Below are 24,106 nucleotides of genomic sequence, written 5' to 3'. Positions count from 1 at the left end.
TTGCTTTCCAAAAGACAATGGGACTTGTCAGCCTCGTTTGGACATGTGCCATAATGCAGCAGCGGTTCTGCTCAGGCTGGCACCCCGAGCGCTGTGAATGACTCCACACATGTCAGAGTTAGGCATGTTCTTTCTCCCTAGCTAGGCCAGCGGGAGTCCGTGGGTCAGCTGGGAGGAAGAGCAGTATAACTCTCGTTGCCTCCCTAATATAAACTTACATCCAGCTCAGCTGCACAATGAACACAACAGCCAGGTTGACCTCCACAGGTGCAAAACTTCACCCCTGCCCGCCTGAGGGTGAGCCCCTTTGCTGTCACATGGAGTCAGCGGGAGCCCCTATAAAGTACAGTTACAACCTCTTGACATCTCATGGTAGCATCTGCATCTTAATGTTGCGCTGCTACAATTCAACATAATCATGTACTGGTGCATGAGCAAGACACGATGTTCTCATCTTGACTGCCTTTCTCTTCCTGCTGTTAAGTGGTTGAGGAACTCTTCTGTTCCTCCTCAGGGGCATAGGGAGTAGCAGAGTGGAATTGAAGGAGGAGGTGGGATGATGACTGAGTGGGAGGGGAGTAACAGTTTTATGGGTAGGGCACTAGACAGGGACTCAGGAGATCGGTATTCAGCATCTGCTTTGCCACAGATTTTCTGGTCAAGTCACTTAATCTCTCTCCAACTCAGCTTCCCCTCTGTAAAACGAGAACAATAACATTTCCTTTCTTCCCTCCCTTTGTTTTATCTTTTGAGATTGGAAGGGACTGTCTCTCAGCGTGTGTCTGGGCAGCATGGAGCACAGTGGACCCTGATCTCAGTTGCAGCCTCTAGATGCTACTGTAATATAAACAATAACTCGTGGCTGCTTGAAACTGATACTCCCCCGCGGGTTGCGAAGTGCCCGCCCCCAAAAGAAAAAGAAATGCTCAAGCCACAGGTGATGGTTGGTGTTGTAAACCAGAAAAAAAAAACCCTATAGAAAAAGCCCCCGTAAATAACTTGCTGTTAGGTCTGTGAGGAGCATGGAAATTCCATTTTGCAAAGGGGTTTTGCGGTGTTGAAATTTGGCTTTCATTCAAACTTTGAAATTCTCCACAAAAGACAATTCTTGACTTTTTCAATGTATATTATAACACTGGTCTACAATTTTTGAGAAGTCGTCTGCTTCAGAGATAAAATGTGCTATTTATTATGTATTTTGATGTGCTGAATTCAAATATTCAATTAAAACAACTGATTGGCTACTGTTTCTAAGATATTTAAGTTTTTACATTTGATGTCTATGTATATTGTGTAGATAGTAGAGTTTTAATCATAAATTGTAAACCTAGGTCTTTTCATGTGTTTATGGTTGCTTTACATGATAATATTTCACCTGTCCTGTTTATGTAACACTTTAAAAATCAGCAAAAGGGTTATATAAATAAAATTGATTATGAAACAAAAGGCAAAAAACTATTCTGTACATAGTTTAGTCCTATTCAGTGTCTACTTGGCACTTCTTGGCTTGTCTCTTGTATTCATTAAATGGAGCATCTCTTGTCACTGTCCAGCAATAGTCTGCAAGCATTGATGGGCTCCATTTGCCCTGATAGTGTTTCTCCATTGTTGCAATGTCCTGGTGAAATTGCTCACCGTGCTCGTCGCTCACTGCTCCGCAGTTCGGTGGAAAAAAATCTAGATGAGAGTGCAAAAAATGTATCTTTAGTGACATGCTGCAACCAAGGCTTTGTATGCCTTGAGGAGGTTTTCCACCAACAACCTGTAGTTGTCTGCCTTGTTGTTTTCGAGAAAATTTATTGCCACTAACTGGAAAATTTATTGCCATGCCGTCTTTTCCTTGCCACGCAGTGCCTGGTCAAATGCATCATCTCGAAGAAGTTCACGAATCTGAGGACCAACAAAGACCCCTTCCTTTATCTTAGCTTCACTTAACCTTGGAAATTTTCCACAGAGGTACTTGAAAGCTGCTTGTGTTTTGTCAATGGCCTTGACAAAGTTCTTCATCAGACCCAGCTTGATGTGTAAGGGTGGTAACAAAATCTTCCTTGATTCAACAAGTGGTGGACGCTGAACACTTTTCCTCCCAGGCTCCAATGACTGTCGGAGTGGCCAATCTTTCTTGATGTAGTGGGAATCTCTTGCACGACTATCCCATTCGCAGAGAAAACAACAGTACTTTGTGTATCCAGTCCACAGACCAAGCAAGAGAGCAACAACCTTCAAATCGCCACAAAGCTGCCACTGATGTTGGTCATAGTTTATGCACCTCAAAAGTTGTTTCATGTTGTCATAGGTTTCCTTCATATGGACTGCATGACCAACTGGAATTGATGGCAAAACATTGCTGTTATGCAGTAAAACAGCTTTAAGACTCGACTTCAATGAATCCATGAACAGTCTCCACTCATCTGGATCGTGAACGATGCTGAGGGCTGCCATCACACCATCGATGTTGTTGCAGGCTACAAGATCACCTTCCATGAAGAAGAATGGGACAAGATCCTTTTGACGGTCACGGAACATGGAAACCCTAACATCACCTGCCAGGAGATTCCACTGCTGTAGTCTGGAGCCCAACAGCTCTGCCTTACTCTTGGGTAGTTCCAAATCCCTGACAAGGTCATTCAGTTCACCTTGTGTTATGAGGTGTGGTTCAGAGGAGGAGGATGGGAGAAAATGTGGGTCCTGTGACATTGATGGTTCAGGACCAGAAGTTTCATCCTCTTCCTCTTCCTCGTCTGACTCAAGTGAGAATGATTCTGGTGCATCAGGAACCGGCAGTCCTTCTCCGTGGGGTACTGGGCGTATAGCTGATGGAATGTTTGGATAATGCACAGTCCACTTTTTCTTCTTTGACACACCTTTCCCAACTGGAGGCACCATGCTGAAGTAACAATTGCTGGTATGATCTGTTGGCTCTCTCCAAATCATTGGCACTGCAAAAGGCATAGATTTCCTTTTCCTGTTCAACCACTGGCGAAGATTTGTTGCACAAGTGTTGCAGCATATATGTGGGGCCGACCTCTTGTCCTGATCTCCAATTTTGCAGCCAAAATAAAGGTGATAGGCTTTCTTAACCATAGTGGTTATACTGCGCTTTTGTGATGCAAAAGTCACTTCACCACAAACAGAGCAGAAGTTATCTGCACTATTCACACAAGTACGAGGCATCTCTGCTCACTTTGGCTAAACAGAAATGTGTCCCTTTGCAAAATCAAACACTGACAAATAAGAGAGCATGACACTGTATGATTTCTAGAGCTGATATAGGGCAATTTGTTCAGCAGAGTGATGTAAGCTTCGTTATGATTGTATCATCCATGACTTCTAGGAATAACATGATGCAATTCATATCATGTATGACGCAATACCAGCTTCAGATTGCATCATTCATTGTTTTGCCTAAAAAGCAAGTACTGTCCAAACCCAGTCATAGATTTATTCATAGATCCAGTCAAAGATGTATTTTAGTCATTTCTGGTTTAAATTGAGATCTCTTCCCTTTATAACTCACTTATCCTCCGCCATTCCCAAGTCAAGGGTCGTATATACTGACCCAATAGCATATCTTGAAAACTAAAGCCAATCAACAATTTTAAGCATCATTTTCGTTCTCAGTGACCCAGAATTAGTAAAGTTTGACTACATTTGTTTCAGAGGCATTTTGGCTGTAGAGCGGTGTAATCTATCTCAGGGGTAGGCAACCTATGGCACGCATGCCGAAGGCGGCACACGAGCTGATTTTCAGTGGCACTCACACTGCCCAGGTCCTGGCCACCGGTCTGGGGAGGCTCTGCATTTTAATTTAATTTTAAATGAAGCCTCTTAAACATTTTAAAAACCTTATTTACTTTACATACAACAATAGTTTAGTTATATATTACAGATTTATAGAAAGAGACCTTCTAAAAACTTTAAAACGTATGACTGGCACGCAAAACCTTAAATTAGAGTGAATAAATGGAGACTCGGCACACCACTTCTGAAAGGTTGCCGACCCCTGCTCTATCTTATAATACAAAACAACAAAAAATATTGAAATGGAAGCTAAAAGTATTTTGTTCTACAAATGTTGAAATGGGACAACTTCCCCCCCCCCTTCCCCCAGGTTTTCTCCAAAATGAAATGTCTGTGAAATAGGCATTTTGAGAAGTGTTTCCTTTCTGATGGCACTGCCGTCTCTGATGGAGAATGGCTCAGCTGAAGTTTTTCTGAGCAGCTCTACTTTTTTATATCATAAGACAGCTGGAAGCTGAATTGCCCACTCCTCAAGAACAGCATTCTGGTTTACACTATCAAGCGTTTATTAGCAGTCCAGTCGCACCCCCTCATACAGAATTCTAGTCTGAAAATCCTACTAGATTCATTACAGAAATTTAATTTGAAACAGGTGTGTAGCTTGGTTACAAACGCAGCCAGTAGTTTATGGGATGGGATTGGGAAAGGAGTCTGTAAACCATGCACGCAAGTGCATGCTTTGCTCAGCAGTGTTTCCCTTGGTTACTCCCCCCTCCCCATTGCAAGATTTAACAGAGGAAGCAGTGTTACTATTCTTCAAAGCCTTCCTAGCTTCAGCAATAGAGAATTTAAACAGGAAGCTTCTGAAGATGGAGACAACTCAAAGAAATGTCCCTACTTACCTTGCCCTGTCGATCTTTAACTTGTTGTGTTGCTGCCTCCCACTTGGAATAGCTGCTCTCATCTATTCTCTCAGAGTAAGTCTGGCATTTATTTAAGCGTATTTATTTTTTCGTTGATACATTTCCAAACTTTGATTTACAAATATGGTCTTAAAATGTCTGTTACAGAGAGAGTTGGAGAAGCTAACCCTAATTTTCAATGCAAAGGTGTTGAAACATTTGGATTTTCTTCCCAGAAGTTATAGGGAACAGTGCAATTTTCTAGGGCTACTTTAAGCAAGTTGTGGGAATTGTTGCTTCCAAAGTTGAATTGACTGGAAAGAGACATTTCTCTTGAACTGTTGCTTTGGTGGTGGTGTTGGGTGTAAATGAAGGATGTGTGTGAGCACTGGAGTGTGGGCTGTTTGTGTGCCTTGTGAGTGGAGAGACGCAGCGCTGAGTTCTGTGTCCAGTGTTCTGACCATTAGCTTGAGGATGGGGATTTTCGCCTCCTTGGGACAGTAGCTGAGGACCTTTGCCCTGGAGTGATCAAATTCTGCCATGAGTTTCATTGTGACCAATGCATACTTAATCCTCTTTCTGTTTATTCACATCACACAACTAACCATGTAGATAGAGTCACAGTTATGAATATGTGCTGGGACAATTCTGGGAGTAAACAGAGGCCATCAGTCCCTGACAGCACTGCCTCTTTCATGAGGATTCATTAGGAATTGCATTTTTCCATCTATACAAATCATTTGTACTGGTTTTTTCCCAGCTCCCAAAGATATGGAATTTTATAGGCAAATCCATCAATAGGGTTAATGTGCTGAGTAGGAAAATTCCTCTACTTGAAACCTTTGTCTGTGAAAGGTCGTTTTTTTCCCAATTTTATTGAGATACCCAGCTGATGTGTATTTTCTTTTTAGCAATAACCAAGTGGCATATTGAAGCTGTCATTGCTCTAAGAAACTTGTTGCTCGATGAAGTAAATACACAGGGATGACAGCATGGCCACCACCGATACTCGGATGAGGAATGTGGCTCCACCTTAATTAGCCATGCAATCTCTTTGAGCAAAGACGAAGTGCGTGGCTGGGTTTCAATGCCAACATGTGTCCAGTCTGTGACAGGGTTGGTGACTGGCCAAGTGGAGAGGGGGCATGTGACCGGTGCTTAGACAGATCTGCTTCTTCCCACTAGAAAACATGGTTTAAACTGGCAGCAGCCTCTCCCACCAGACTGGGAGTAAGGTTATCTCATCAGAGAGAGGTCCTTCCCATGGGGAAGACCACAAACCAGATGACTATGGAATTTGAGGAGGGAATGGGAGTGGAAGAGGGTTAAAGGCATTTGAAAGGTTAGAAGTCAAGGAGGGCGAGGGGCAATATTTCCAGTCACCTTCATTTTCTGCTCTTTTCTCACGGCTCGTGCTTGGCCTTATCAGCTGCCATTACAGTTGTGCTAAGGATATTTTGCTGGGTTTGATCTCACATTCTTTTCCCAGTATTAAGGGCCTTTAGAAGGCCTTTCCCTGATATCTAATCTAAGGTCACTTTCCCAGGAGAATCAGTTTCTCTATATGCCTGGGTTTCTTCCTCCTTCGTGGATTTTTAGGGTTTCTGCAGTGGAGAGAACTTATTCCTTATTTAATTCCAGTGATGGAAACAAAAGTTCCTTTTGCAGATGTTGATTTTCAGAAGAAGGAATAATTATGTACATAGCTCATGAAACTGGCGATGACTCCATAGCATCCGTTGTTGCAAGGTGATACGTTCACCGTCGCTAAACGCCAGATTTACAAACATATTTAGGCACCTAAAGATTCAGATAATCGCCTAGTGGGATTTTCAGACGCACCTAGACACCTTATTCCCATTGAAATCCTAAATATTTTTTAAAATCTGCCCTGAGTACTTACACAGCAAGAAGCTATCTGACATTAAGGCTATCTTTAGGCTAGCAGAGACAGAACAAGGTCCAATGGCTGGAAGCTGCAGCTAGAAATATTCAAATCGGAAATAAGACTCAGTCTTTTAGCAGTGAGGGTAATTAAACACTGGAACAACTTACCAAAGAAAGTGCTAAATTCACCATCGTAGGAGTCTTTAAACAGACAGTGCACATCTTCCTAAGAGAAATGTTCTAGTTCTGCCACAAGTTATTGGTCTCAATAGTAAAAAGCGACAAAGAGTCCTGTGGCACCTTATAGACCAACAGAAGTATTGGAGCATAAGCTTTCGTGGGTGAATACCCACTTCGTCAGACACACTGGATTCTTATGCTCCAATACATCTGTTAGTCTATAAGGTGCCACAGGACTCTCTGTCGCTTTTTTCAGATCCAGACTAACACAGCTACCTCTCTGATACGGGTCTCAATAGTGTTCACTTGTGTACTGAGAAGAGCAATTTCTTACACAGCAGGAATGACAGGGTGAAATTCTCTGGCCTGTGTTATACAGGAGCTCGGACTAAATGATCAGAGTGATTCCTTCTGGCCTTAAAAGCTCTGAATTCTTTAGAAAACGGGTAGATCACATTCTGAATACTGCAAACATTCAATAAGCTGCCTACAGAGGCACAAGCCACCACAAGTTATTCACAAAACTACCCACCCAGTAACTTCCAATAATGAAATAACAGCCAGTCAGTTTGCAGGCCAGTCACAGACAGGAGGAGTAAAATTTGGGAAATAAATCGTATTACGACACTACTTCCCCAGCTCTATCCAGGCATGCTTGTTCTGTGGAGCAAGGGTGTTAAGCCCTAATTCTGCACAGGCCTAACACTGTGAAGATGAGTAGTTCTACCGATGTCCATGGGGTTACTCAGACGTGTAAAGCTATGTGCATGCAGTAAGGCTTTGCAGGATCGGGGCTTTAGTCTTGAGGCCTGTCAAATTTACTTATAAAAAACCCAGAATCTCTTAACCTTTTCTTTTCTTTTGGTGATTGAATGATTGAATTTCTTGCTTTGTATTATTCCACCCTCCCTTCCTCCCCAACCATACTGTGTAATGCAGCAAACAGGGTGTGACAGGAAGATCCTGAAGAGAGCTGATTAAAAATAAAAGGAACTCCCCAAAAAAATCACAGGAATGTTGATGAATTTTTTTTAATGTTTTCCATTCACACTTTGACCAGCTCTCGTCCTGCATGTCACTGACCTCCATCTGGAAACCTAACCCCCTTTCCTCTGGAGTGTTCAGCCTCCTCCCATGATGGTCAGATGGAAAGGATGCTAGCCACCTTGTGACTTACTTCCCTACCTGTAAAATGGGCATAGCCGCTCTCCCCTACCTCACTGGGGTGCTGTAGGATAAATTCACTAGTGACTGTAAGGGGTTCAGTTACGATTGTGATGGGGACGGATAAGTACCTAGGATAGATGGATTCCCCCAGAATTTGTTGAACCTCAAAGCATGGTGGAAAGCCCATCTCTTTGAATGGGTATGTCCAAAGGCTAAAACAGCTAATGGTGGGATTTCTGACTGGTGGAAAAATGCAATATGGGAGGAAAGATCTTGGAGACATCATGGATAGTTTGCTGAAAACATCTGCTCAATGTGCAGCGGCAGTCAAAAAAGCTAACATTGTTAGGAGACACTAGGATAGGGATAGATAAGACAGAAAATAATGCCAGTATATACATTCATGATATGCCCACACCTTGAATACTGTGTGCAGTTCTGGTTGTCTCATCTCAAAATATATATATTAGAATTAGGGGTCTGGAACAGGTTCCATCTGAGGCGAGATTAAAAAGACTGTTAAGCTTAGAAAAGAGACGACTAAGGGGGGACATAATAGAGGTCTATAAAATCATGAAGGTTGTAGAGAAAGTGAATAGGGAAGTGGTACTAACCCCTTAACACATAACACAAGAACCAGGGGTCACCCAATGAAATTAATAGGCAGCAAGTTTAAAACAAATATGAGGAAGTACTTCTTCACACAACACACAATTAACCTGTGGAACTACTTGCCAGGGGATGCTGTAAAATGCCAAAAGTACAACTGGGTTCAAAAAAGAACTAGATACGTTCATGGAGGATAGGTCCATCAATGGCTAGCAGCCAAGCTGGTCAGGGATGCAACCCCATGCTCTGGGTGTCCCTAAGCCTCTGACTGCCAGAAGCTGGAGTGGACGACCGGGGATGGCTCACTTGATAATTGCCCCGTTCTGTTCATTCCCACTGAAGCACCTGGCACTGTCAGAAGACAGGATACTGGGCTAGATGGACCACTGGTCTGAGCCAATATGGCGGTTCTCATGCGTTTTAAGCTACGTTGGTCATGTGACATTTAATCAACTGACATGTGGTAGGTGAGAGGAAGACATGCAGCTGCTTTTTGATTGTTTCTTTGTAATTCCTATGTCCTTGCGTATATTGACGTCACACAGCACGTTGGACGGACGCCCTTTGGGGTGGGGTTTTATTAGCCTGGAATTTAAATAACTGTTTTGATGGGTGGGGTGGGCTGTGCTTCCCTTCCAGGTAGAGAATGCAGCTGGGACAGGTGACATGGAGCGAGCGTCCCAAGCTTCCCGCACTGCCCGCATACTGAATATCATCGGGATTGTCATAGGAGTAATTTTCCTCATCATTATAATTGTCGTAGTGGTAGTGGGGAGAACTGCCAAGTGATAGAAGCCAGCGTCATCTTCGAAAAACTCACCGGCGCTGGACAATAGCCATGTATCCAGCGAGCCCTCCTACCTACTCAAAGAGCCAACTGGGCGCAAAAAGGGGAGTCCTCGGCACCACTGAGACTGCCAGCCAGAAGCTGCATCATGCACAAGCACCAGCCTGTCCTTTTAGAAGCATTTCTCCATAATTAATTGCTTTGCGCTTTTGAATTAACCAGATTAACATGTTTTTCTCTATTGGTACGCAAATATACTGTAACAAGATACAATAAAAAAGGATTTGTATACAAGTGTCTCCCTACAAGTTTGTTCCATGTTGCATTAATATACGGGGCCAAAGAATCAAAGGTGTTAATGTAACCATGAAACTACCCAACATTAAACAAGGTTCGGGTTTTTGTGTACAGAGACCTCAGCCTGTTTAATACCCTGGCCAACACACCACTAAAGATGCTTTTAAACTTTTATTAAAGATACAGAAACAAAAGGAAAAGTGTTGCAAAATATATGGTCTTGGCCAGCTAAGCCATACTATTATTAGACAGAAGGGAAAAGGAGAGGGATAGGAAAGAAAAGAACTAAGGTGCGGGAAAGGAAAGGGCACATAGGAGTATGTGTCTATGTGAGGCACTAGTTTCCCATCCCAGGTAGTGCTCAGGGGTTAGCCAGATCTGGTGGGCATGGTGAGGTCATCTGAGGTCCCTCTCTTTGGCCTGGTCTGGTCAGGACATCTCTTGGGATTAGGACAAAAAAGGCACAATGGAGTCACACTAAATCCCAGGAGACTGCTTGTTTAGAAAGAGCTGTGTGGTAATTTATAACTGCGGGAAGTTACACAGTTGTCAATCTCAGAGGCGGAAGCAAAACAGGCCTTCTTAGTTAGACTGTCATTTGCTGGAAATAACACAATGAAGTCCGGGAACTATTCAGCCTGGAAATACCCTAGTCAGGAGGGAGACAGAGGCAGGACTCCACCCAAGAAAGGCAACAGCTATGGGAGGGTTAGGGGTGGAAGCCCCACATCCTTTCAGAAAGATAAAAATGAAATAAACACACTATCATTTTTTTGCAACATCAGCTTGATGCAGCTACATTTTATTCCAGCTCTTCTTGCATGGCTGCCAAAGAGAGATGCCCGGGGCAAAAAATGGTCAGATTAAAGTGACTGCACGCGGTGGAATATTGCAGCTGATTCTCCAGCTGCCTTTACAAGGTGTGGCTAGGCCTATGGTATCTGCACATTCAAAAGAGCCAGAAACGAGCATTTGCCACATGTTTGTAGCTTCCATAGTTCAGAGTCAGTTAGAGGATGGTTGGCTTTTTTCCATACAAAAATCCTTATTTTTAATCAATATGCAAGGTGACTTGTCTAACCAAGAGACCCCTTCTTAGTGGTGCTCTCATGCCCTAGGATATATAGAGCTGAAGTAAAGAACCTGGGATCCCACAGGGTCCAGTAAAGCTCTCCCTGCTCCTGCCATCAATGGAAAAATCTACTGGGGTCAAGTCTTCAGCCTCAGATCCATTTTCTTTTCAGGGCTTCTCAAAACCTTTCACTCTACAACATTTTTCTTCCAGAGGGCAGAAAATCCCTGTGCTCTAATGGAGCCCCTGCTGCTTGGTAAACATTCAGATGGGGAAACTGTATCTCTGTTGCAACCACTCTTTCCTATGCTCCAGGAAGCGTGTGTATTTCTTTCTTTCGTGAAGCATGAGTTACTGTAATTAGAAACTAGGGGCCCTAGTCTGTGTGGTGGGAATGGCCTGACTCAGTTGAAAATATTGCACATAAGAATCTCCCCATTCCCATTACTTGTCCTTTCTTTTCAGGCCATTGAGAATTACAGTAATGTGGAAGAGGATTCGGGTGCTGGTGTGTGTGTGTCAGGGAGGGGCCTCCCCCATGCAAGCTTTTGAAAGGGTATTTACACAGGCTGGAGGTATGTGTGTAATATTTTCACAGACCCTTGGGACTGTTTGGGGCTGCTCCTTGCCTTACAAGCCTGATTAACCTAATGAAAAAGCCCCCTTGTGGGCAACTGGCTGGCTCTGGGGATCGGGAGTGGACCACGGAGTATTTCCCTAGTATGATTCTGTCTGCCTCAGGTCAACAGTAACCAAAAACTGCTGCTGTTTGGTGGCGCCCTCTGTGAAATCATTTGATGGATCTCAGTACAGTTACCAGCAAGCAAATGTCCAAAGCCAAGGGCCTCCTGGCTGCGAGCCCTAGCACAGAGTGTTTCCAGGACTGTTTTCTAAGTTCTTAGGCAGGAAGGAGAGGATGTATGTATGGGGAAAGATTGTCTTACTGCTGCTCACGTTGTCCCTTTTCCATAGATAGAGAACTCGAGTAAATACCCCAGCACTATTGCTCCTTTGCCCAATCCCTCAACCTACTGGCTACAGTCCTGCACAGATGGAGAAAGTGAGGCATAGGCTGTTTTGAATACAGCAGTTTCCCTTCAGGCTAATCAGCTTTCCTGTAACTCACTCCCAGCCGAGTTAATGGGGGCCATGTGCAGGCACAGCCATAGCCCAGTGGACCTGGTCCAACTAATTCTAAACAAAGCCGTCGTTTCTCTCCAGATTCCACCAGTCCGGGTGACACCACTTTGAGAGTGTCACGCAAGAGGGTGGGGTGGTTTCCCCCCCACAAGTTAGCAATTGTAACTTGGAAAGAACAATCTGCTTTTGATTGGATAGAAAGGGAGAGCTTTTCTGAAGCTATTCGCATCTCTGGTGTCAACAACCGCTCAGACTTGCAGCCGGGGCTTAAAGCAGCATGAAAAGAATGTGTGGGGTTGGCGGCTCTATCATCATCTGCAAGTAGCAGTGCTTAAAGTACATCCCCAGGTTGGTTTCAGTTTTTGGTTGGGGTTGTGACCCCCTGGAGGCACCCACCCCCACACACACTTTCAGCACTGAGTGTAGCTGAGCTGTGATAGATTGTGACCTCTTTAGGTCTCATAAACTAAGCAGGGTGGGGCAGCACTGTCCTTGGATGAGAGCCCCGTAAAGACAAGGAGAAGCTGCAGGGAGTCACCTGCCTCCCCCTCTGGGTTATAGAAGTATTTGTTTAGGATGAATTAATAAAGGTCAGATGAATCTTGGAGCCTGGATTAGGCAGTGATTTTGAGCCCAGACTATCTGCTTTTTGTTGATCCTCACCTTGGACATTCCCAGACCAGTGCTCTTCGCCATGCCCTGAAACGCTTTCCAGGTCTGCTCAAACCAAATCTAAGTCTGTCCCTCATGGCATTGCAGCGCACTACTGCTCAGCCACCCCCTTGCTAGGTAGCTTGTCTAAGATCACCTGTTGCCGCCAATGGAAATAGCCAACCGGTTCCGTTCAAGGCTTGGCTCCAAGTGTTGGCATTGGCTGCCTACTTTCTGTTGGAATCCCAGTTCCAAATAATGAATGTTGGGGTTCTCTGGCCATGCTGAAATATTTTTTTTAAACATTCGTTTGAGTCGACCTGAAAAAAAATATTTTGCTGAATTTTTGGTGAATCAAAAAGTAAAAGAAAATTCATTTTGGGTCAAATGAAATATTTAGTTTGACAGGAAACTGTGTTTTCTCTAGATTTTGAGTTTTGTTGTTTTTTGTTTTGTTTTTATATTGCTGTATTTTTAAAGTAAATTGAAGGACATTTTGAAATGAAAAGTCATTAAAACTTTTCATTTTGAAAGTATTCCAGGGTTGGAATAAGTCAAAACAGCAGATATTTTGTTTTTTTCGGTCAAAACAATTCAGTGAAACCAACACAAATTTGTGACATTTTTGGTATCACCAAATCTGTATTTTTTTTCACCAAAAACAATTTTGGCCAAAAGTTTTTTTGCCCAGCTCTAGCTGTGAACTCCATCACTTGAGACATTTAAACCTGGACTGGACACAGCATGGGAAACTGTACTCTCGAGAGCAGCCTGGATTGGCTGAGGGGGCTGGAGGAATAGGATAGCTGGTGCTTGTATTGTGACACTTCCTTCGGGTACCAGGGTGTTCAGGCACCTTGCCACTGCCTGCCCTCAGCATGAGGAAGTCTTGTCTGTGCACGCAATGTGAAACCACTAGCCTCCGGCAGCAGAAGCACTGCCTTCCTGCCCTTCGTAGGCCTCACTGTCTCGGTACAGATTACCGCTGGGCACATACCTCCCGCTGAGTTCTCGGAATGGCCTCTGGTACGCCCAGACCATGTTCCACTGAACAGTCACAGAACTCTGAGCTGCTACTCCCTAAAGGAAAAACACACACCAGCTTGCAAGATTCAACTGAGGATCACCACTCAACTCAACACACTTCAATATATACACAGAGTGAAAACAGGAATAAGTTTATTATCAAAACAGAGATTCAAGGACAGCAAGTGAGGATATTGCAAAGCAGTGGTTACATATCAAACAAAATCATAACGTGCTTTCTAGAGCCGAAACTCACCTAACCAGGCATTCTGCTATCTCCTACGAGATAGCTTACCCCACATCCTTTTCTCAGAATTTTCAACCAGTTTAGCTGAGCTCCCTTCTCATCAAATCAATCCTGCTGGCAGTGCTCACAGACTGAAGGAATAACTGGAGGTTCATCTGCACCCCCGATATAGTTTCAAAAGTTCATTGCTTTATGCCTAATCAAGATAACCCCTGCTGGCTTATTTTTTCCTGAAGCCCCTGCAATCAATTGATTAGCATTTGGCTCAGATTGTAAATGGGTGTCCTTTGGGAACCACACAATGCTCAGTTTGCACATGATGAGCCAGCGTGACATACGCATCACTGTCTTGCATGACAGAGGTATGTGGATCACCTGGTGGCCTGCCTTAACTCACAGTCCTAGGGAACATCATTTTTAGTATAGATCCATAACTATTCACGTTTTCCATACATATATCTTGCAATGATTATGACGATCAGTGTGACACAGGCTTTCATTAGAGACCTTACATGACCCCTTTTGACGAACCCAGGAGATCCCTCTACACCTATGTACCCTGGGGCCATCTGCCAGTTGGCGTCAAGGGGTCCTTGGGTTACATGTCCTATCTATCAATTCTATATTCTTTGATTAATGCACATGCCAATGCAAAATCACGTGCAGGTTTGGCTCTGAGAAGCCCCCACCCCAGCTCCCTGTGCTCCACGCCTCCTACAACTCCCTGCCCCTCACAGAGCCAAAATACAAGTTTGCCCCAGGCGCCTTTTTCCCTAAGGCCGGCCCGGCCCTTTCCCTTGCGCCAAGGCTCTTTCCTGCTCATTTTCAGCAGGACTAAGCAGGCCGCTTGCACGCAACCAGACTCAGCACAGCCTCAAAATCTGAAAATGTGCGTTGGGAACGGTTTGGAGTCACCTCCATACATTGTACATCATACCCGGCCTCTCTCAGGGCTTCCTCCACCGACTCCCGCTCCAGGTAGAGGCAGGAGAACCTGCGTTGGTCTACCATGTAGTAGGTTTCTTTCAGGACTATCACCATCACCAAGTGGCCTCCTGGCTTTAACAGAGAACTGATGTTCTTCAGTGCTGCACGATAGCTGTTCAGGTCTTTGCAGGCAGCTTCCAAGCACAGTGCGGAGAGCAGGCAGTCGGCCTGGGGCAGAGACACAGGGGCCAAGATGTTGGATTTGGACACATCGCATTTCAGAACCTGCTTGACTTTCTTTCTCAGCTTCTCTTCCTTCTCAGCCCAGTTTTCCCTGCAAGAAATGTTATATTGTGTACTATTGCATGATTTTCAGTCTGTCCATTAGATCGCAGCAAGGGGATGTTCAATGGACTCGAAAGGCAGCATATTTAAAACTAATAAGAGGGGACGCTTTTTCCATACGGCACGTGATTAACCAGTGGAACTCATTGTCACAAGACACCGCTGAGGCCAAGAATTAGACAAAAGGATCTGATATTTACATGGATAATAGCCAGTTACATTACAGTAGGGATTAATCATAACTGAGCCCTGAAGGGCTATAAACCCTCCTGCTTCAGGGCATAAGCGAAGCCCTGACTAGCTGGAGTTAGGAGGAAACGTTCCCTGGGTGCTAGGCATTTCACAATTGTCAAACTGCAGAGCAATGCAGCAGTAGCAAGAGAGGATATTGGTGTGACTCTCCATTCCTACTGATCCAGGTGCATGCGGAGCTTTGGGCAGCTCAGCATTTTCTCTTTGCCTCAACACCTTCTGTGCTTCTGATCTATGCCGGGAAGAAGGAGGCTCCAGTGTTTAGCATGCTAACCTAGAACCCCGGAGACCTGCATTCAGTTCTGTGCTCTGCCACAGATCCTTCTGCGTGGCTTTGAATAAGTCGCCGTCGCTCTGTGCCTCAGTTCCCTCTCTGGATAATGGGGGTAATGTCACAAGGGTGTTGAGAGTCAATGCATTAATAAAAATAGAGAGTCTCTCAGACACTATGGCGATTGGGGCTGTATGAGTTCTCAGATAAATAGAGTCTCATGCCTCTTCTGCAGCCCTTCTTCCCCCAACCCCCCATCATTCCAGTCCTGGGCTGCACCCTTCAACAGCTCTGCCTGAACAGCCCCCCTGTTGTTCCAGTCCTGGGCTCTCCCCACCCCTCCAGCTTTGCCAATGCACCTCTATCCAGACCTGCGTTCCCTGACCCTTGCTAGGCCAGTCCTGCTCCCCCTACACACAGATACACAGCTCTGCTGATGCCCCTCAGTCCTAACCTACAGCACTCCTTGCTCTTCTAACCTGGCACCTCTCCTGAACTGAGACTGCCGCTGGTGTGGATTTCAATTAAAATCAAGTAGCTACAACTATTCACTGCCCTCTGAAAATAGAAGGGCTGATGTACTTGGAAATATTTATGTGGATGTTTAGCTCTGGAGAGAGATTAGATAGCAAGTCTCTGCAACACAAAGCCCCACATCGGACTGAAACACCATCGCTGCCATACACAGAGACAGATGCTCTATCTAGATACAACTCTGAAACGGTTGTTTTATTATTGATCAGTTTTGTTAACTCATTCACACCATGGCCATTTGCAGACCTGTGTAAAGACACGAGCCCTGTTCCAAGACTAACTAGAACTTTTTATTCTAGACAGGTTTTAGAGTAGCAGCCGTGTTAATCTGTATCCGCAAAAAGAACAGGAGTACTTGTGGCACCTTAGAGACTAACAAATTTATTTGAGCATAAGCTTTTGTGGGCTACAGCCCACTTCTTCGGATGCATAGAATGGAACATATATTGAGGAGATATATATACACACATACAGAGAGTCGGGACTGGGCTATCTTGATTATCACTTCAAAAGGATTTTTTCTCTTACTTAATTGGCCTCTTAGGCTGGGTCTACACTACCCGCCTGAATCGGTGGGTAGAAATCGACCTCCCAGGGATCGATTTATCGTGTCCCGTTGGGACGCGACAATCAATCCCCGAATCGACGCTCTTACTCCACCAGCGGAGGTGGGAGTAAGTGCCGTCGACGGGAAGCCGCAGAGGTCGATTTTGCCGCCGTCCTCACAGCGGGGTAAGTCGGCTGCGATACGTCGAATTCAGCTACGCTATTCACGTAGCTGAATTTGCGTATCTTAAATCGACTCCCCCCTGTAGTGTAGATGTAGCCTTAGAGTTGGTAAGAAAACTCCCACCTTTTCATGCTCTCTGTATGTGTGTACATATATCTCTTCAATATATGTTCCATTCTATGCATCCGAAGAAGTGGGCTGTAGCCCACGAAAGCTTATGCTCAAATAAATTTGTTAGTCTCTAAGATGCCACAAGTACTCCTGTTCTTTATTCTAGACAAGATCTCAACAAGGTCCCATGAGAGGCCCCTGCTGGCCCAGAGTAGAATTTTAAAGATATTTACACGCTATTAGGAAATACAGTTTGTGTGGTTTTCCAGATTTCAATTTCCTGTTTAAACCATAACCCGACAGGAAACTAAAAAGCGAGAGGCATCCACGTTCCCTGCATTGGCCAAGCCGCAGGCCACAATGACTGAACCGTATTCAACCAGAGCGGAAAAAGGATGAATTGAGAGAAGCAGGAGTGGGATCAGTGTTTGTACAGCTGCACTTACACAGTGGGCAGTAACTACTTGCACTCCACTGAATGAATGTCCTGGGAGGGGTAATGCCCAGAACTACAAATCTGGAAATTATCAAGTAAGGAGAAACTCTGGCATGGCGCAGCAAAGGTGATGTGTATAGAAACCTGCTTACCAGAACTGGGGAATTTAAGAAAAGGTCTCTGTCCCGGTAGTTCATTTCAATATGACTTTGGATTCAGGTTTCAAATCTCTCCACATATGCTTTTGAAAGACACACACTCAGTCCTTTCCATCTATGGTGGGAGCAATGGTCATGTAGTCAAAGCAAAGACCGGTGTTCTAGTTCTCACTCTGCCACTGACTTCCTGTGTGATCTTGGGCATGCCACTTTCCCTCTCTGCACCTTAGTCGCCCCATCTTTAAAATGGAGCTAAAAATGCTTCCTTATCTGTCTATGCAGTGTAGTTGTAGCCATGTTGGTCACACGATATTAGAGACTCCAGGTGGGTGAGATAATATCTTTTATTGGACCAACTTCCATCCAATAAAAAAAAATAAAAAATTGGCCACTGTCGGAAGACAGAATACTCTGCTAGATGGATCTTTGGTCTGACCTGGTATGACCGTTCTTATGAGATGGAAGGTGATTGAAAATTGCGAAGTATTAGTACATATTAGAATAGTTATTTCAGTACAACAGTGTGAAATTTAGATTGTAAGCTCCATGGAGCAGGGACCTTCTTTTTGCTGTATGTTTGTACAGCACCTAACACAAGGGGAGTCCCTGGTCCCTGGCTATGCTGAAACAATTTTTAGAGTGGGGGTGCTGACAGCCATTGAACCCAATTGTAAACCCCGGATATAATGCAATCAACTTCAAGCCGGGGGGGTACTGCAGCATCCCCGGCCTCCTTACTTCCAGCACCAATGCGTGCAACGCATCATGTTACCTATAAAAGTCTCCCTAAGGTGGATCCTTTTGAAACAGAGGAGTTTCAACATGAAATTTTGTCCTGAGAATTATTATTAAAGGCACCAAGCATGAAAGGAAAAATGACAAATTCTATGCACAAAGAAAATGGATGCTCTACATTTTCAAAAGTGACTAGTGATTTTGGGAGACTCTTTTTGGGTGTCCAACTTGAGCTACCTTAAAGGGAGCCTGATTTTCACGTGGGAAATGCTTAGGACATGCTAGATTTGGGCCTCTTTTACAGCATCTCATTTAATGCACCCAAAAAACTAGTTCCCTGGGAAAATGTGCAGAATTGGTCAGAAAAATGTCCAAACCCAACTTTGATGGAAAATGATGTGGGGAAGTTACACGAAGATGTCCATGGTTTTGTTTGTTTGTTTTCCAACCAGCTGCAATTAGTTAAAAAAAAAATTATTAGTTACTTAAGTTTGAGAAGCATGCAGGCTTCAGCGCTCTGAGAGAGGTATGGGAGGGTTTCCTGATCGCAGCTACAGAGAATGTGTGACAGGATCATTCTTCTGAGTTGTTTTATAATAAAGGCTGAAAAGAGAGGACTGTTGTTCTGTGTGCAGCACGATTCTAGTCAAAAATTTTACACAACACAGAGATAAGCCCTAGGCCCTGATCCTGAAACACTTATACACTGCTTCACTTCAGGCAATGTATTATTATTGATTATTTGTATTACTACAGCGCAGGGGTGCTGGAACAATTTGTATAGGGGAGGTGCTGAGAGCCATTAAACCAAACTGTAAACCCTGTATATGATGGAAACCAGTTCAATCCAGGTGGTACTGCGGCATCCCTAGTTCCAGCAACTATGTGGCTATGGCTTGTGGGTACTATGGTAATTAAGATAATATCATAATAATTATAACTAATAATAAGAGTGACGCATGACCTATAGGGTTCAGCTGGCAGCTTCCATACATGGCAGTTGGATCCATGAGCGAGCGCTTCCAGTAGATTCTCATTTCTTGAGCCTCCCTGCGTCTGTCGTATGTCAGCCTGTTGGGTGACCTAGTCCTGTGTTTTTACATCATACTCTAGCAAGAGGTCCCCTCCCCTGCAGGGGTTCATTTCAGTGACAAGACATGTTTCCTCTCACCGGATCATCAATAGCCAGGTCTCCCTCCCTTACCTGTCTCCTTCCAGCTCACACACGTATTTCACCACTGGAGTCCAGTCGAACGCTCCTGGCTCATTCTTCAGCCATTTCTCCAGTTCCTGGCGGTTCCGGTCGGTATAGTCCGAAGCGATGATCTCCTTAAAGTTCTCGCAGGCGGAGAGGAGCTGATAAATGGTGGGGCCGCTGCCGATGTCAATCAGGGTGTCGCCTTTCACCCCACCTGGTTTGGAACATCGGGGAACGAAGTTACATTGGCGCATTGCACGACCCATAAGTCGGAGAAGTTGTACTCACTGCTGGTTGGGGGTTTTTTGGGGGGGGCTTTTTGTTTGTTTGTTTGTTTTATTTGCTCCTTTGACGTCTCATGCGAATGGTATGTAGCATGGAACACACCTCCAGCAACAGCCTCATCATCTAAGGAGGTGTGTCCTGGTTAGGGCCTTTGCCTAGGACTAAATAAATCTGCCACAGACTCGCTGTGTGACTTTGGCGCGTCACTTAATCTGCCTGAGCCTCAATCCTTCGTGTGTTAAGTGGGAATGACAATCCTGCCTTGTACATTTTGTCTATTTAGATTATAAACTCTCTGCCAAGGCTGAAGTTGGCTCCTTATTCCCAATTCCTTGTTTGTGGTACCAGCTTCCTATCCATTGTTCCCAGCTGTGTATTTAACCTCCACAATTATTTAAAAATATGTCAATGTAAGATTAATTATTTTTAGAAATTTCATCAAATGTATGTGATTGAATGTGCTAAAAATGTAAATGATTGATTACTTATTTATTAATTGAATGACCAAAGAAGTGGATTGGCAGTGTGACATTGCGCAGTAACAAAACTTAAACTCAGCCAGCGGCATGCCTCAGTTCCTTCGGAATAGTCTAACAGTGACCGGGGTGTGTCACTTGGGGTGACCCAAGACTAATTTTGTCATGTTCGGCCCGTCAAAACCCAGCTCCTTACTTTGTTAGTAATTGAATAATCAGATCATTATCTTTTACATTTTTATTGGTTCAATCACACTGATCAATACATTTTTAAATAATGTTGGTCTTTGAATAAGGGTCTAGGAACCATGAATAAGGAACCGACTTCAGTCTCAGAGCTCTCTAGGGAAAGGACTTCCTATGTGCGTGTACAGCGCTCAGCACAAACAGGGTCCCGATCTCAGCTGGGGACTCTCTACACTATCACAATAATCATTCTATAGAAGCTCATTATCATAGCTGTTCTGATACCATGATCCTGAACATGCTTTAAAAATGTTGCTAGGTTAGATTAAAAAACTAGAAAACCAGAGTAGGGAACCGGCAGTGGAAAAGGTAACCCAGAATAGCCAAGTTATAAACTGCTTAGCTGTGAGCCCAATCATATGCTATAAAATCCTGTGGAGAAGTTCTCCAGGGTTTGTAGTAACATCAGTAACCCCTAGTCCATTTCCAGGTTTAGAATCCAACTGGCAACATCTGTTACTTTTCATAATATATAACAGGAAAGAAATCAGATTAATTTATGAAGAGGCAGGTTTTTTTTTTTAATTCCTGTGATATTCAAGGGTTTAACTGCTTGTGCAACAGTGAGGACAGTTCCAGATTGCAACATTGATCATAACAGGATGCAGGGAACCAGATCACCTGCTCCTTTACTAGTTGCAATTTGCAGTCCAGCCGAGTCAGTGATTTTAATTCTCGTGAAAGTCTGGGGTTGATGACACAGATGGCTCCCTACTCTGGGTCCCCCCTCCTGATTCTGCCATTCCAGCCTTGGGCCTCACCCTCAATTCTGCCATTGCATCTTATTCTTGAGCCTCAGCTTCCACTTGCTCTTCCCCTCCTGGGCTGTACCACACACCGCTCTGCTAATGCGGCTCAATCCTATACTACAATACGCTTGTTCTTCTAATCCCGAGCTTCACTATACACAGCTCTGCAGACGCTCTTCAATCCTGACTCACCGTCCCTACCTTTCTCTAGGCTAGGTCTCCCCCAGCCCCAGCTCTGCCAATACCCCTCAATCCTGACCCACAGCACCTCCCATTATTCCAGCCCTCGACCTCTCCAGAATTGAGATTGCCCCTGACATATGGATTTTAAAGGGGAAAATCAAGTAGCTAACACTAGCGGTAACACTTAGAAAATGAAGGGGCTGACATACTCTGACATACTTTCGGTAGCTTAGTGTGAGTATGTAGCTCTAGAGATTAGGGTGTGTGACATACAAAACCCCACATCATACTGAACCATCATGGCCTCTACAGCTGCTAATTAAAGTTAGAAACACTCTCAATGTTATTTATTATGTGCATGCGCCAAACATGCCATGAGTATGAAGACAAGACTCCTGTCCCCAAAGCCTTACTACCCTTATAGAGCCTCGTCATTTCCCGCCAGACAGCATTATTAAACGAGCATGCGATCACAGGACAGGGGAGGAGCTGAGAACTTCTCAGCCCTAGTGCACTATGCCTGCAGGACACTATACTCACCTGAAATGAATATCTTAAACAGGCTTCTCAGGTTTAATTCCAGAATTTCATTCCCTTGGCAATGACTGGAACCGAAGGAATAGTAGGTTTTCAAATACGCTGCAGGGTCAAAATCTTTCTGGTAAGCTTCTCCCCCCGTGAAACTAGCTGGAGATTCCATCTTGCACAAACAACCTCTGCTCTGCGTTTGTTCCCAGTGGAGACGGATAGCTCTTCCTGTTGATACTTTAACCCCTCCTTGTACTGACAATTTTCACTTTCACTTCAGACTAGGACATTTTTCAGGCTGAAAAAACCCCCACAGGTTCTGCAAGATTTTCTCAGTCTGCAGAATCAAAAGAAGCAGCAGCTGAAAAGAATATACGGGGAAGAAAGTGTGTCTGAGGCAGGGTGACCATATTTTCCCAAAGGGAAAATGGGACACTGTGTGGGGCTGGCCCAAGGCCCCCCTGCACGAGGCCAGCCTGAAGCCCCCTGCCACCCACCCGCGTGGGGCTGGCCCAGCCCAAGCTGCTCTCCTGAGCTTTCCTTCCCTTCCTCTCAGGGCTGGCATTGCCACTCTCCCACCTCCACCCGCACATTCCTCCATGCCCCGCTAGGGGGTGCACCCCACTTTTGTTGCCAAACTAGGCATTTGTCCCATTTGCTGTTGCCAACTGATGATCAATAATCGAAAAAGAGCACCAGCATGGACCATACGGGAGGTACTGGATCTGATCGCTATATGGGGAGAGGATTCAGTGCTAGCAGAACTTCGTTCGAAAAGACGAAATGCCAAAACTTTTGAAAAAATCTCCAAGGGCATGATGGAGAGAGGCCACAATAGGGACTCAGGCTTGTCTTAGCTCCTTGACTTTCACGCGGCACTGCTCTATCAAAAAACAAAGGAGGCAAACGGTCGCTCCGGGTCAGAGCCGCGGACATGCCGCTTCTACGCCGAGCTGCATGCAATTCTAGAGGGGGCTGCCACCACTACCCCACCTCTGACCGTGGATTCCGAGGCGGGGGTAATCTCATCAGCTACACCTGAGGATTCTGCGGATGGGGAAGAGGAGGAGGACGAGCTTGCGGAGAGCACACAGCACTCCGTTCTCCCCTTTTTCTCAGGATCTTTTTCTCACCCTGACTGAAGTACCCTCCCAAGCCAGTACCCAAGACCATGACCCCATGTAAGAGACCTGAGGTGAGTTTAGCTTTTAAAATATAAAACATGGTTTATAAACAAGCGGTTTTTAATGATTAATTTGCCCTGAGGACTTGGGATGCATTCGCGGCCAGTACAGCTACTGGAAAAATCTGTTAACGTGTCAGGGAATGGAGCGGAAATCCTCCAGGGACATCTCTATGAAGCTCTCCTACTCCAAAAGCCTTTGCAGAAGGTTTCTGGGCAGTGCAGCCTTATTCCATCCTCCATGGTAGGACACTTGACCACGCCATTCTAGTAGCAAGTAATCTGGTATCATTGCCTGACAAAGCCTGGCAGCATATGGTCCCGGTGTTTGCTGGCATTCAAGCAACATCCATTTTTTATCTCGCTGTGTAATCCTCAGGAGAGTGATATCGCTCATGGTAACCTGGTTGAAATACGGGAATTTAATTAAGGGGACAGAGGTGGCCGTTCCTACTGGGCTGTTTGCCTGTGGCTGAAAAGAAATCCTTCCCTGCAGTTAGCCAAGTGCGGGGACGGGGGGGATTGGCGCTGAGCTTTTCGCCTTTGGCTACCAGGGATCTTCCCTGATACCAGCCACGCGGTGGTGGGAGGGATAAAGTGATCATCCCAGAGAATTAGATGGGGGGGGGTTGGTTTGTTTTCTGCTGCTGAAGGTTAACAGGAAAACCGCAGCAGTCAACGGGCTTTGCTTGGTATGTGGGAAAGGAGGGCGCAGAAGCAGAAAGACAATGGCTTACCATGGCCACATGCAAGCCGAATTCTGTTGCCTGGACCTGCGTCTGTGATCTCTAACACCAAAGCCACAGGCACTCAATATTAAGATGGAAAATGCGACCTTGTACTGAAATCACATGTGCTATGTAATGTGAATAGTGTTTTTCACCGTGAAAGAGTATAAGCATTGTTCTGTAAAATGTATCTTTTTAAAAACTTCTCTCCTTTTTTCCATCCCTCCAGCAGCTGCAAATTTTCCACGCCTCCCTCCTCCGTCCTGAAGGCTATCTCAGATAAGGCGGCGGAGAAAGAGGACGTGAGACGAGATGTTCTCGGAAA

The 24,106-nt window shown here is 44.9% G+C and overlaps 1 protein-coding gene and 1 long non-coding RNA gene across 2 annotated transcripts; one reads left to right on the top strand and one right to left on the bottom strand.

Moving 5' to 3' along the window:
* Nucleotides 1-4,388: 4,388 nt before the first annotated feature.
* On the top strand, nt 4,389-9,567 carry LOC128823501 (uncharacterized). The gene is made up of 2 exons (XR_008441767.1): nt 4,389-4,718; nt 9,126-9,567. It is a non-coding gene; the product is annotated as an uncharacterized LOC128823501 (long non-coding RNA).
* Nucleotides 9,568-13,595: 4,028 nt separating this feature from the next.
* On the bottom strand, nt 13,596-23,659 carry LOC128823500 (nicotinamide N-methyltransferase-like). The gene is made up of 3 exons (XM_054005821.1): nt 21,883-23,659; nt 19,410-19,617; nt 13,596-14,967 (listed from the first exon to the last, which is right to left on the bottom strand). The coding sequence occupies exons 1-3, from the start codon at nt 22,040-22,042 to the stop codon at nt 14,541-14,543; spliced, it is 795 nt and encodes a 264-aa protein (XP_053861796.1). The 5' UTR covers nt 22,043-23,659; the 3' UTR covers nt 13,596-14,540.
* Between the last annotated feature and the right edge of the window lie 447 nt (nt 23,660-24,106).

This window comes from Malaclemys terrapin, chromosome 15 (assembly GCF_027887155.1).
Source record: "Malaclemys terrapin pileata isolate rMalTer1 chromosome 15, rMalTer1.hap1, whole genome shotgun sequence".
Classification (NCBI taxonomy): domain Eukaryota; kingdom Metazoa; phylum Chordata; order Testudines; family Emydidae; genus Malaclemys; species Malaclemys terrapin.
The sequence above is the reverse complement of the archived record's forward strand: the minus strand, read 5'-3'. Positions and strand labels throughout refer to the sequence as shown.